Genomic DNA, 12,761 nt, shown 5'->3' on the forward strand with positions numbered 1-12,761 from the left:
GAAGACAAAGCACGTGCTGTCTCCAAGGCTTCTGCCAATGGTTGAAAACACTCACGTGACTCCCGGGAAAGTCGGCCAGCAGAAGGAAATCTACGGTTTGGCGCGAACTGTGCCAGGCTAACACCTTAGGCCTTACCCGGTGACGTCAGAACACAAGGTTGCTCTAGTGTTGTGCGAGAAGGGAGACCTGCGGCTAATTCACAAACTGTGAACTAACTTTGCGGCAAAATAAATTATGAAATAAAACCGAATACTGTATAAAATGTCATGTGAAAGAAGAGCACGAGAGAGATTATGAACACATAAACATTCAATTAACACTTTCCCCATTCCCTCAATTTGGAATTTTTGTATATTTTAAGTAGTAAAGTTATAGGAATATTAGCAGTTTAAACACCGGCTGCTGTTAAACCACAGATTGTTAAACTTCTTGTCCTTGTCGTCTGTCACAAAACTTGAGTATTGACACGCTGACAGGTAAAGTATATTTTTGAAATTGATTTCTTGCTCGATGTAGTATTATTTTATTTGGCTAGACTGCACAATCGACCCTTGTGTTTTACCGCTTGAAAGTAAGAAAAAATATTGTGCGCTAATAGTACGTATTTAACACTTCGAATTACCACTGTGCATTTCTAAATTTTAAAGTTACATTTCTATGAAATAATAAAAAATGCCATAACCGGTTTTCTTGAACCTAATCCAGGTTGTAAACACACAGTATTGCCAGGTCGAACTTTGGTTTTCAACGTGAATATATAATCGAATTTCCACTAGGATTCACCTTTTTTTAAATCATGTTTTTATTTAAAGGGGCTGTAGAAAAATTCGGGTAGTCGGAGCGGATGCGGGTCGCGGTAGCGGTAGGAGGCTATAGGTCAAGTACCCCTCGGGCGGAGCCCGGAATCGGAGGGCAATTAATACTATTTTTTTCAATTGTTTCCTCACCTTAAATTTTACATTTCTGCAATCCTTGATTTATACTCTTTCCAACGATGTATCATACATATTTCTATTAACAAGGGTAGGCTAGAATTTACAATATAGAGAAAGTCTCCAATTTCGTTAATTTTCGGTATACTAACTAATTTTGGCCTCCTAATCATGAATCTGTTGTAAAAAACCGGGGGTCACGTCTGGAAATTGTACAAAAATTGTTCGTTAGCGCCAAAAGCCATCCATGGGTAGCCCCACAAACCATTGACATTAGCCCCAAAAACCATTCATGGGTAGCCCCACAAACCATTGACGTTAGCCCCAAAAAACATCCACGGGTAGCCCCACAAACCATTGACGTTAGCCCCAAAAACCACCCACGGGTAGCCCCACGAACCATTCACACGAGGTTAGGTTAGGCCTGTTAGGTTAGGTTCCATTAGCACTCATTTCACCCCTAAATTCATCGAAAAAAATAGGGATCGTAATAGAATTCAACATCATAAATCATTTTCTTGTAAAACAACGGCGTGGTTGGACACAATGACAGGAGATTACATTTTTGTTCGTAAAACTACGCATATGCACCTATATATAAAGAAAATTCAAGCGGTTTTTTTCCAAATTTTCAGACGTGACCCCCGGTTTTTTTCAACAGATTCGTGATTAGGAGGTCAAAATTAGTTAGTATACCGAAAATTAACAAAATTGGAGACTTTCTCTATATTGTAAATTCACTCCCAAGGGTATATTCGACATCCTTACCTTTTATTTTAGTTAAGACCTATATAAATATGTTAAGATTATGGCAAAATGTTATTAAGCAGAGTTGACGTATCCTAGCTTCTATCTGAAGTTACAAAGTGTTATAAAAATAAAATAATAACTGAAAAGTGCACTTCATATGTGTACATAATATACCTGTGTACATAATAAATAAACATTCCTAACATCGAAATTGTGACATTGGAGCGAATTGACAATATAGAGAAAGTCTCCAATTTTGTTAATTTTAGGTATACTAACTAATTTTGGCCTCCTAATCACGAATCTGTTGTAAAAATCCGGGGGTCACGTCTGGAAATTTGAAAAAAAAGCTGATTGATTTTTTTATATATAGGTGCATATGCATAGTTTTACAAACGAAAATGTAATCTCCTGTCATTGTTTCCAACCACGCCTTTGTTTTACAAGAAAATGATTTATGATGTTCAATTGTAGTACAAACCCTATTTTTTCGATCAATTTAGGGGTGAAATGAATACCAATGGAACCTAACCTAACAGGCCTAACCTAACCTCATGTGAATGGTTCGTGGGGCTACCTGTGGATGGTCTTTGGGGCTAACGTCAATGGTTTATGGGGCTACCCGTGGATGGTGTTTGGGGCTAACGTCAGTGGTTTTTGGGGCTACCCGTGGATGGTTTTTGGGTCTAACGAACAATGTTTCATCAAAATATACAATTTCCAGACGTGACCCCCGGTTTTTTACAACAGATTCGTGATTAGGAGGCCAAAATTAGTTAGTATACCGAAAGTTAACAAAATTGGAGACTTTCTCTATATTGTCAATTCTTACCGTGACATTTTATACGTTCAACCATACTTTTGTTTGCTGCAGTTTAATGACGACCCTGGTGTGTTTATTTTATGGCTGCAACTATTTTCACCAGATGGTGAGAATAGCATGTAGGACTATTTTCGCCAGGTTCTGAGAACAGCATGTAGGGCTATTTTCATTAGCAAAATAATTACTGAATCACAACATAACATTGTATTGGTAACTGTGCGATCTCCGCCGAACGGATTTCTTCATTTTTACAGAAGAAACTACTTACGGAAATGAGTTTCTGTCGCATTCTGAAAGTTCGTGGAGGTATTTTCTTCCATCGTGGAATATATTCGACCTGGAATTCATGTATTTTTGAGGAAAAATATATCTCCGACGTACAATGACCGTTGCTTCCTCTACGTAAAGCTGATGTTCCATACGTTTCATGACGTAACCCCCGTCAGTGTTTCCAACTATGCCGTTGTTTTGCAAGAAGTGAAGGTGGTTTTTTAAAGCTGTATATCATTGTTTTACGAACACAATTTTAACTATGCTTGCCTAACCTAACCGAACCTTGCCGGAAATGGAGCTATCCATGAATGATTTTTGTGGCTATCCATCAATGGTTTTTGGGGCTATCCGTCAATGGTTTGTGTGGCTATTCAGGTATTTTTCAGTTACAAAGGTTGGAAACATTGCATACCCACTCTTGATGCCCAACGCTAGTCAAGATGTGCCCGCCATATTGTGTGTTACGCAAGTGAAAAAAACAAGATCAATAATTACTGTTAATGTTACAAAATGAAATTATTTTTGTGAAAAAAGCAAAATGCCACCCTGAAGAATCTTTCACAATGCAGAATAGGTAAGTGCATATGTAAAAAATGACGAAATAAACGAGTGAGAGGAGTTCGGGTAAGATCGCACAGGTACCACTGAATTTACTGCTAAGTAGTTATTTTAAACTAAAAATGGGTGTGACTACTAGTCACCAGGTAGTGAGAATAGCAGAAAGTGTTGAAGACCAGAAATTACATGATCAGATGTTGGAAAGTATTTACCGAATTAATTTTAATTCTAAATACCCTAAGCATCAGTCCACATCAGAACATCTTGCGGTGTTTTTTCAACATCATGTTGTGCAGAAAAGATACTTGTCTCCTGCATGGAAATAAATGCACACCAACGTAAGCTTCATACATAATAACTAAAGAATACACACAGCCATGTAGCAGTTCAGGCCAGGTTGCAGATCATGCACATGCAGTTTAAAATCTGGTGAAAATAGCTCAAAAGCTAGCCTCACCACCTGGTGAAAATAGTCACTCGGTTATTTTATATTAAGGTGTGGTTATGTACTGAACGAGTTATTTCATTGGTCTGCAAAATTATGTTATTTTTTTGCCTACATTAAAAACAGGATATAGTTTCTTTGCATAGTCTTATATTATGGTGGTTAATATTAGATTAATTAATGTTATACATTTTATTATATGTACTTACCAAATACTCCTTTACCTATTTTCAGAAAACTATTTATGAAAACTATGTTCCTGTAGCAGTTAATTCTGGAATATGGATTCCAAAGAAATAAAAGCTAATTTAAAGGAAGCAAGAGAAGCTATCAAAAACAAGGATTATAGGACTGCAGTGAAGCATTGCAAGGTGTGTATTGAGCTTGTATCAGTTCACTGTATGGATCTGATAACTTGTTAAGTTTCAGGATACAAAGCAATGCTGAAATATGTACACTTAATTGATAGTTGTGTGTTTATTTTGTCAAAGATAGAATTTGAAGGATTGATGTAGCCCAAGTTCTGGTTGTGTAATTCTGAGCATCATACACACAAGTTTTCTGCATGAGTCGAATTCTACATATGTTGACAAGCACCAGGCACGGAGCGTCCATGTAAGCTGGGCTTACACTTTATTAGTTCTAGTAAAATGTATATAATTATATGGCAAAATTAGTAAAAACTTCAAAGTTCAACTCGACCCGATACCAGTCTTCGAGATCCTGTTTGTTAGATTGCAACACTTCAGCACCAGGGGACACATGGGAACTCCCGCCTTTTGCTTGCGGAAAGTTGTAAGCCGTCTGAATGTTGTCTTACAAATTTTTGACGTGAAGGAGCAGTGCCTACCGTATCTGGATGGAGAAGAGAAGGAATGTAGGGAGAAGAGTGGGCCAAACCGTAGGTTCGTAAACCTACAGCCACAGGCTTACAGCAGCGTTGCAAACCCCATGTTTAGAAAAAGTGTTGTTCATGGACGTCCGCAGTATTTCTTTCCACCAGGGAGGATTAAGCAAAGTATTTTTTGTTTCAGGGGTTGTGGTAAACTAGGTATATTTCCCTTCTCAAAATATACTAATTCAATTTGAAGTTAACATTTTTCTGCAACACCCTTACAATAATTAACAATTTGATGTGACTGAAATGAAATTGTATGTGTGAAAATGGTTGACATTCATTTTTCAGGAAGTGTCTCCTTGCCTTGCCCCTTCTGGACATCCTTGGAGTCGTTTAAACTCCGAAATTATGCTACATACAACTAAATTGTTCTGTGATTTTCATATTATTAATATTAATTTATAACAATAATATAAATATAAATTCGAATGGTTCAACCAACGGCATGGGTTCGACGTTATACGTGAAAAGTTTGAGAAAATTCAACCACAACGAAAAGTGGCCCTCTTGTTTTATTTATATCCGTAACTGACAAACGACTTTTTAAATTTGTGCGAAATTTAGCACCATTATGCTTGGGTTGGCTTCACGGAATATGCGCCAGCGAGACACAGGTCCTGCAAAAGGAGGGACTCCAGCATTGTCGGGTATGAGTGGTTGACTGCAAAGGAAATTTGAGCCGGCGGTGCTTCAAGGAGGTTTTTTCCAGGAACAGGGAATTCTGAAGCAAAAATCTAACAGGAAGGGGAAAAAGGAGAAACCTAAAAATGAACGGGATACGGGAAAACTAGATACACATTGATGTGCTAAATTCTTGTTTCTGTTTTTAGCTTATAGGAGAGCATAAACATCAGAAATATTAAGATCTCTGTTTTCCATTTATGTATGAACTCAGCTGGTAATAATTGAGCTAAAAAGTACAAAAATAAATAAATGTTAATGAAAGCTGAAGATTGAACCAATTTTACAAATCTCATGTCAAATGTGAACAAAATATTAATTAATTATGCAGTCCGTGATTCCAACACTCTTCGAACAGTGTTCGAAAAGCCTGTTTATGATCTTTTAGGTGCTAGATTTTCTTTTACAGTATCCTAAGAATGCACTTACATGTCCTTCGATAGAAATTTCTGGATATGTCCCTACAATTAGTGAGCATTTCTTTTATAATTAATATTGTAATTTTTTTTACTAAATATAGGAAATTTTAAGTCAAGAGAGGGAATTTTTTTATATCCGAAAGGGATATTCCCCTCACAGTCCGAAAGATCACTGTTTTGAGCAGTGACCAATTTTGGATCTGGTTTCTTTTTGTTTCCCCGTTCTTGTTGTCGAGGTCCACTGCGAATTGCGAATTCCATCTATTCAAAGTGGACTGTCGGCCCTGTGCTGTTGTGTGATAGTGAAGTGCATTATGGAATAAAACGAGTGTGATTGTGCGGTGGGGTGGACAACTTGTTGAAGATGCCGTTATCCAGCAAGGATTTTGCTGCCAAGAAGAAACTTGTGGATGTAGGTAGGCCCACCCCTTCCTTCTCTAGCAGGCATAGTAACAGAAACGAAAAATAAAGTGCGCCGATTTTGTGATTCAGGGTACGAAGCTGATACTTGGTTATGCGGTTGTAAAAAGTATTCTGCACTTTTCTGTTTCCTTCTGTTTTCGTTTCTTTATTATTATTATTATTATTATTCATTTTATCTAACTTTGCATATTTTTTATCGTTACGTTACTCATTGTGATAGGAATAAGACTGACTTAATTATCAGTTGAAATGTAGGAGATACTCAGCCTAGCAAAGAAAACACCAATCCCAGAGATTTATCCAGAATTTTTAATTTGGTGAAAAATTCCAGGGAAGTGTTCTGAAAAAATGGGGGGGGGGGTTGATGTGTGTGGATAAATCACTAACCATGTCAGCCCAAAAATAAGCACAATGGGAAATAACCTTCATCATGATAGGCTTACACTGTTGGAAAGGTCACGCTCCGCCACTGACAAGCACAAGCTGACCACTTTTTGTGTTCAATGCAGAATGTGTTTTTTTTTTCCTTTCTGCCCACATAGGCTTACATGAGTAGGTTAGGTGGGCCGGATATACTCCCAGCTATGTACGGATCTAGAAAAGACCAGAGGGGCTCAAGGTCAAGATAATAAAAAGATTCCACCTGATAGATTTCCAGTAGCAATCTCTGTCTCTGTCTCTCTTCCTTTCTCTTTTTTGATTGTTTTTCAATTTTATTTTAAAAATTGAAAGGAGAACAAGACCAGAGCCTTTGAGACATGACATGACATGATCAAGAAGGAGACAGGCCTCTGTAAAATTGAAATGAGATGAAATGCATGATGGGACGGGTCAACAGGTGTGGCTCGTGCATTATTTTTCTGCAGGTTCACTGAAGTCATGTGACACATATTCAGTTTCCGCAAATAGACTTCCTTCACCAAACAAAAGGATGAGGGGGGTCTTAAAAGGTTATAAGGTTTCATAGTAGGGGTGTGCGAATAAATTTAGGGCTGAAACTACAATAAATTGTGCCTTTATGAAAAGAATGGGTATTTATTGGACATCCTCAGGTAGGGGCAAGGAACATTTTTTTTAGGAGGGGCAAAAACACTCCTTCAGTCTGAAGTTACTGCAACACTCTTATAATAATTACCGTAAATTACTGTGAATGAAATGAAATTATATGCATGTAATATATAAGTTTTGGTTGACATTCATTATCCAAGGGAGGGGGCTTTCCCCTTCCGGACGTGCTTGCTGTAATCAGAACTGGTCTTACATTTATTACAGGGAAATGGCAACTTATGGCATGTGCATACTACAAATTGAACCTGAGACCCTTTCATTGATACACGACAGCTTTGTTCAAATTTGGAGTTGGTCAACCAGCACATGCTTTATCCCTAACTTTCTAACATAACCTAGGTAACCTAGGTAAAGTCCATCCCTCGCTTCACTCACAGCATCATTTAATACTTTCCTACAAGTATCCAAGCACTTCAGTAACTAACAAAGTTGAGACATTGATACCGAGCGACAGCAAGTCATGACTTCGTGCCATTCATTCACTTTCGCGAACCCAAAGTGTTTCCACCTTTAAGGAAAAACCTCTGAATGCATACACAAACTTTTTTGGTAATGTATCTCTTATTTTAATTCGTCGCATCTAATTCCAGCTATTATTCAGTTCTACTCATCCTTCTCTGCCACAATCTTGCATTTATTCCAAAAAGTTTGGTGCAAAAAATGATACAAATTGAAGATTGAATTTGTAATGTGTGCCATTCAAACTTGAACCCCACGGGGCAACACTGGAAGAGAGGAAGCAGCGAGAACGGTGCCTTGTGCTGTGGTTCTGCGAGAGAACAAACTGCGCATGACCATTTCTCGGAGACAAAGGTTCAGCAGTACCCTCTTCCTTGTATTTTGCCCTATTCTCACCTCGAGCTTCTTCTTCTGCACAAAGCTTTCAGAACGGCACGAGCTGTCCTATCGGGGTTCAACTGAGGATCTGCACCAGGATGGCCAACTCGCGGTTTCACCTTCTCAGCAAAAGAGTTCGCCATGTTACGGACACAAATACATTACTTATTGTGTAAAATATTTTAGCTAAATATTGTGAAAAGGTAAAGACATTGTTTATTGTTCATTCTCGAGGTGATAACCGTTCTGCTCCTGTGTGCTATAGGGCCTAAGCACAATGATACATCAGGCCACCCCAAGCATCGCTGCCTTGTAATCAAGGGGTCCCGGGATCGATACCACTATGTGGAGGCACATAGTGGTTTGGATCCCACTTTAAACTGTATGTTCATTCCCGATTAGCCTTACTGTGCATAAAGTTGACTTAAAACATGAAATCAATCAATCAATCAATGATACATCAATGCGTTAACCAAGGTTCGAATCTGGGCCCCTCTGGTTTTGTCATGCCCTACCCTGACAACTCATCCACAGAGGCTGGCGAGATTTCACTGAACTATAATGTAAACCAAAAGTACTTTAATATGCGATTATTTCAGCCATTCCAAGGAGACCATCTGTAATTACAGGGGACGTTGAGCATGGGCGTAAATTGGGGTCTAATTTTGAGAGGCAGAATCAAACTTAGGGCTTAACTTTGGAGGGAACACTCGAAACATTTTGCATTCCATAAAGATAGCATCCAGGATTATTTGCTAATTAACTGTTATAGTTGCGAAATCACAAATATTACTCTTTATTACTTTGCTCCTCATGTTCCAGGAGGTTACCAAAAGTACCTCTAACTTGAAATTCCAATAAGCCTGAAAATTTTAAGGGGCAAGTGCTCCCCTTGCGCTCGCCAAGTTACACCTACGGCATTGATAATCATTTGTGTGCGTTACAACAGTATCATCATTTATCATTTTTTTTAAAAGCCCGCTACAGCTGCTCTGTATAAAATCAGGATCTTCAGCAGTAATGTATTTTTAATAATTTTCCCTAATGTAAAAGCCTAGTGATGGTGTTTTGCACCATAGAAAGAGATATTGTCAACTGCTTTCACATGGAGAAACATTGGGGTATGGTTTTATCAAAAATGAGTGAACACTCCAAAAGTAAAAACTTAAAAATAAAATGCCCCATTGCTCTTTGCACCGTGCCATGATGGCACATGGAGTTTACATGTTCTCGATCCCAGGCCAAAATAAAGGTGATATGACTAACACCACTCTTCAGTGGCCTTTATCCTTAAGGGTTTCCCCCTTATGGTACCTATTTGCAGAGGCTGTGTGTGCTCTAGAGCAGCTTACACAGGAAAATTGATGGAAAAAATCCCATATGAGGTCAACTATCCTGGGAATGAAACACAGGATCTTGCATGGTATTCAGATGCTCTTTCAGAACAAAATTTTGTGATATAAATTTGACAAAAGAATTGAAAAAAAATAACAATGATGGATGATATTGAAAGAAGAAAATTATGGCAATTTCTACACCTCACCCCAACATGTTAACCTCAGATAAATCATCGCGACTAATTATTTCGTGACTATAAGCCCCAAAAACCATGCACGGATAGCCCCACGAACCATTCACAGTAAGGTAAGGTTAGGTTAGGTTAGGCAAGCATAGTTAAAATTTGGGGTCATAGTAATGTCAGGAATGTATATTTCGTTTTTTAAGTATTGGAAACACAAAATCTTCCGGTAAATAATGAGCAATCGTGCATCTGTTCTGATCACGGACCACTCAATTTTGCTTATTTTGCAATTTCTACATGTGACCCCCAAATTTGAACTTCAAATTCGTTATTAGGAGGCCTCAATTAGTGAGTATGCGAAATATTACAAAAATCGGGGAGGGGTCCGGTATTGTAAATTTGCTCCAAAATTACTTATAAATAGTGTACAAAAATGCTATCTTAACTGACTGAAATGACGTAGAATATCAAGCACCTTCCTCATTCATCCCAGCATAGAAAAAGAGGCAAACATAAAATTCTATGCATGGGCTTTGTTATCATGTCTCCTGCCATGTGAAAAGCTTGGGGATATCCTTGAACCATAAAATGATCAACCCAGAGTCTAGCCACATGCAGCTAAGAGCATCCATGAAAAAACCTATTTATGTCATTTTGGCAGCCAGTGCAAGTGGAAGAGAAGATTTTAAAAACAGATAATGTGTGTGAAGATGGAAGATTGTTTCGCCAACTTCATCCTAGTACAGGTCTAGCTGCAAAATGTCAAGAAAGTACAATATTGTAGCTGATATATATTACCATATTTTTAGTTAATTACATACTCAAGGTGAAACATGCTCCATGGACCCACCCCTTAAATCCACCTTTGCCTCAGCACAATAATTACGCTGATGCACATTTATAGTGCTACTATTTATATTCTTAAGTTAGAATTGTTAGGTTCTATTACCTTGGTATTTCCATAATTTCCTTTCTTTTCTTGGGTGTACATTCTCCGTACTAAAGATTGCTTCAGGCAGCAGACTTAGGAGTGTAGTCACATGCACAACTTACTTTTCACTTTTAAATTCTTCACAGACCAAAACTTTACATCTTTGAAAATCACAAACTAATTTAATGGAGTGGAAGACTATGTAAAATTCTGGCTTCAACTCTATGTAAATTATCTTCATTTGTCCCATCTTTTTGTCTAAGTTAATCTGAAGTCTACAATGAAGGCATTTTTAACATTGTGATGTGTCAGAAATCATTCAAGCAAATGCAAAATTAGGTGTACTGATTGCCCTCTCCATTCGTCAGTGGAAGCCAACAATCATTAATCAATTACTTGAATACCTCTGAAGATATAAAGGTAAAATTGTATGCACTAGAAGTCACTGGTCTGTTCTCTCAAGCGTGTCTAAAGGAGATCGCCCACTGAGATGCCAGAAACGCCGCCCCATCCCTTACCTCCGAGTGGAAAATTCCATGTGTCTTTCTGAGGGTAATCTGCTCATGTACCTCACCATGCTGTGAACCACACTACCGGGCAGAATATTTTCCATGTTTGGTTACAGCAGAGCCAAGCATGATGCTTGCCAGAGTTAAACGAAGAGGTGCGGAATCACCCAAGAGGGCATTTGGAGACATGGCCAACCGAAAATTTCCACCCTAGAAACCTGCAGACATCTGGCACGGAAATTCCTCATGTTTCGCTGTAGTGGGTGTTGCACCATTTGATTTAAATAGAAACAGACAACAGAAGTTCTGTTGCCATGTTTCTCTGCATCTCAGTGGATGTTAAGCTTAACCAATAAATATACAAGGTTGTGATTACTTTCTGTGAAGATGTATCTTGGAAAGATAAGTTCAAGATTACTAAACAATGTCAAGTCTGTACAGTACAGACAATTGTGCAGTAAACTAATGTGTTTTTTAAATATTAATTGATGTAGATGAATGATGATTATATGGAATTGATGAAGGAGCACTCAGAAATAGCCATGCTAGTCCATAGATCAAAACTGGAACCTTTGGTGGGAAGAGCGTAAACCAACCACTTAATTTGCTCTGCATTGAGGTGGCAAGAGAACCTTAATTTATATAATAATATCAAAGTGCACTTAAGCAAGAAATTTCTGAGTGTGTACCACCTTTCAGCACAAGTAATTATTGATTGGGAATGCTAAAATCAGTGTGGGTTAGAAACATTGAAAACTCTTGCCGGTCGTATTGTTTAATTGCTATGTATTATTGCATTGTCTTTTGTTTTCAGGTTGTATTGAAAGCTGATAGGAATAATTATGTTGGGTTGGTTCTCTTTGGAGCTGCCTTGCAAGAGACTGAGCAGAAGGATCAAGCTGTAAATGCATTTAAGAAGGCAATTGAGGTGTCCCCAACCCAGCTCCTTGCCTGGCAAGGGTTGGCAGCCTACTATGAAAAGGATGACTCGGAGAAGAATAGAAAGGAGCTTGTATCTGTATATAAGCAGCTGCTAGAACTTTATAAAAGGTACACCTGAAATCTCATTGCATTATCTTTGATAATCTCATGATATCTATTTTTATTTTACAATACAACAAAGTATGAAAGAAAACAAGTTGGTAGGTTGTAATAGCATTGCTTATTTGTACCATTAGGTTAACCTCATTGGGAAGGTGGAAGTAGCGGACTTTGGCTTTTTTTAAAGGTACTATGTAGGCATTCACATGTAGTGACTGAATCCATGTAAAATCCTCTGTCTTAATGCCCAACTGTGTCTAATTTGAGCCAGTAAACTCCCAAATATGAATCTGTCATCGTAACTAAACTAGCTTAATAATAATATTAATTGAAGGGCTCGGGTGTAAAACATGGTAAGTGACATTTTGGTCATTTTGTAGTTACAATGTGCATCGTGTAGTCCATCGTAAATGGAGTCGCAACGTACTCGAAGTGTTTCGTTTCGTCAACAGATGACAGAGCTAGACTTGTTGAAAGTTATGGTATCCAACAGTTGTTTCATGTAAAGTATGGTAAGTAGCAAATATGGCGGCGAAACAGCTGTTACTGATTTGCAACGTGTCTCAGAAAGTTCGCGAGTATTGAGGCAACAGCAAAGATGAGAACGAGTTAGAAAGTGTATATGATTCCCATAATGACCCGGAATATAT

At 38.1% G+C, this 12,761-nt stretch overlaps 1 protein-coding gene across 1 annotated transcript in view; it reads left to right on the plus strand.

Annotated features, from left to right (window-relative positions):
* Positions 1 to 404: 404 nt before the first annotated feature.
* The window catches only part of LOC146002418 (tetratricopeptide repeat protein 37), a 54,354-nt gene continuing 41,997 nt past the window's right edge, over positions 405 to 12,761 (plus strand). Inside the window, exons 1-3 of the mRNA XM_083140243.1 lie at positions 405 to 477; positions 4,017 to 4,153; positions 11,885 to 12,120. Coding sequence (XP_082996369.1) covers positions 4,064 to 4,153; positions 11,885 to 12,120 — 326 coding nt within the window. The 5' untranslated portion in view covers positions 405 to 477; positions 4,017 to 4,063. The remainder of the gene's footprint in view (positions 478 to 4,016; positions 4,154 to 11,884; positions 12,121 to 12,761) is intronic.

Source organism: Lepisma saccharinum, chromosome 1 (genome assembly GCF_977018435.1).
Source record: "Lepisma saccharinum chromosome 1, izLepSacc3.1, whole genome shotgun sequence".
Classification (NCBI taxonomy): domain Eukaryota; kingdom Metazoa; phylum Arthropoda; class Insecta; order Zygentoma; family Lepismatidae; genus Lepisma; species Lepisma saccharinum.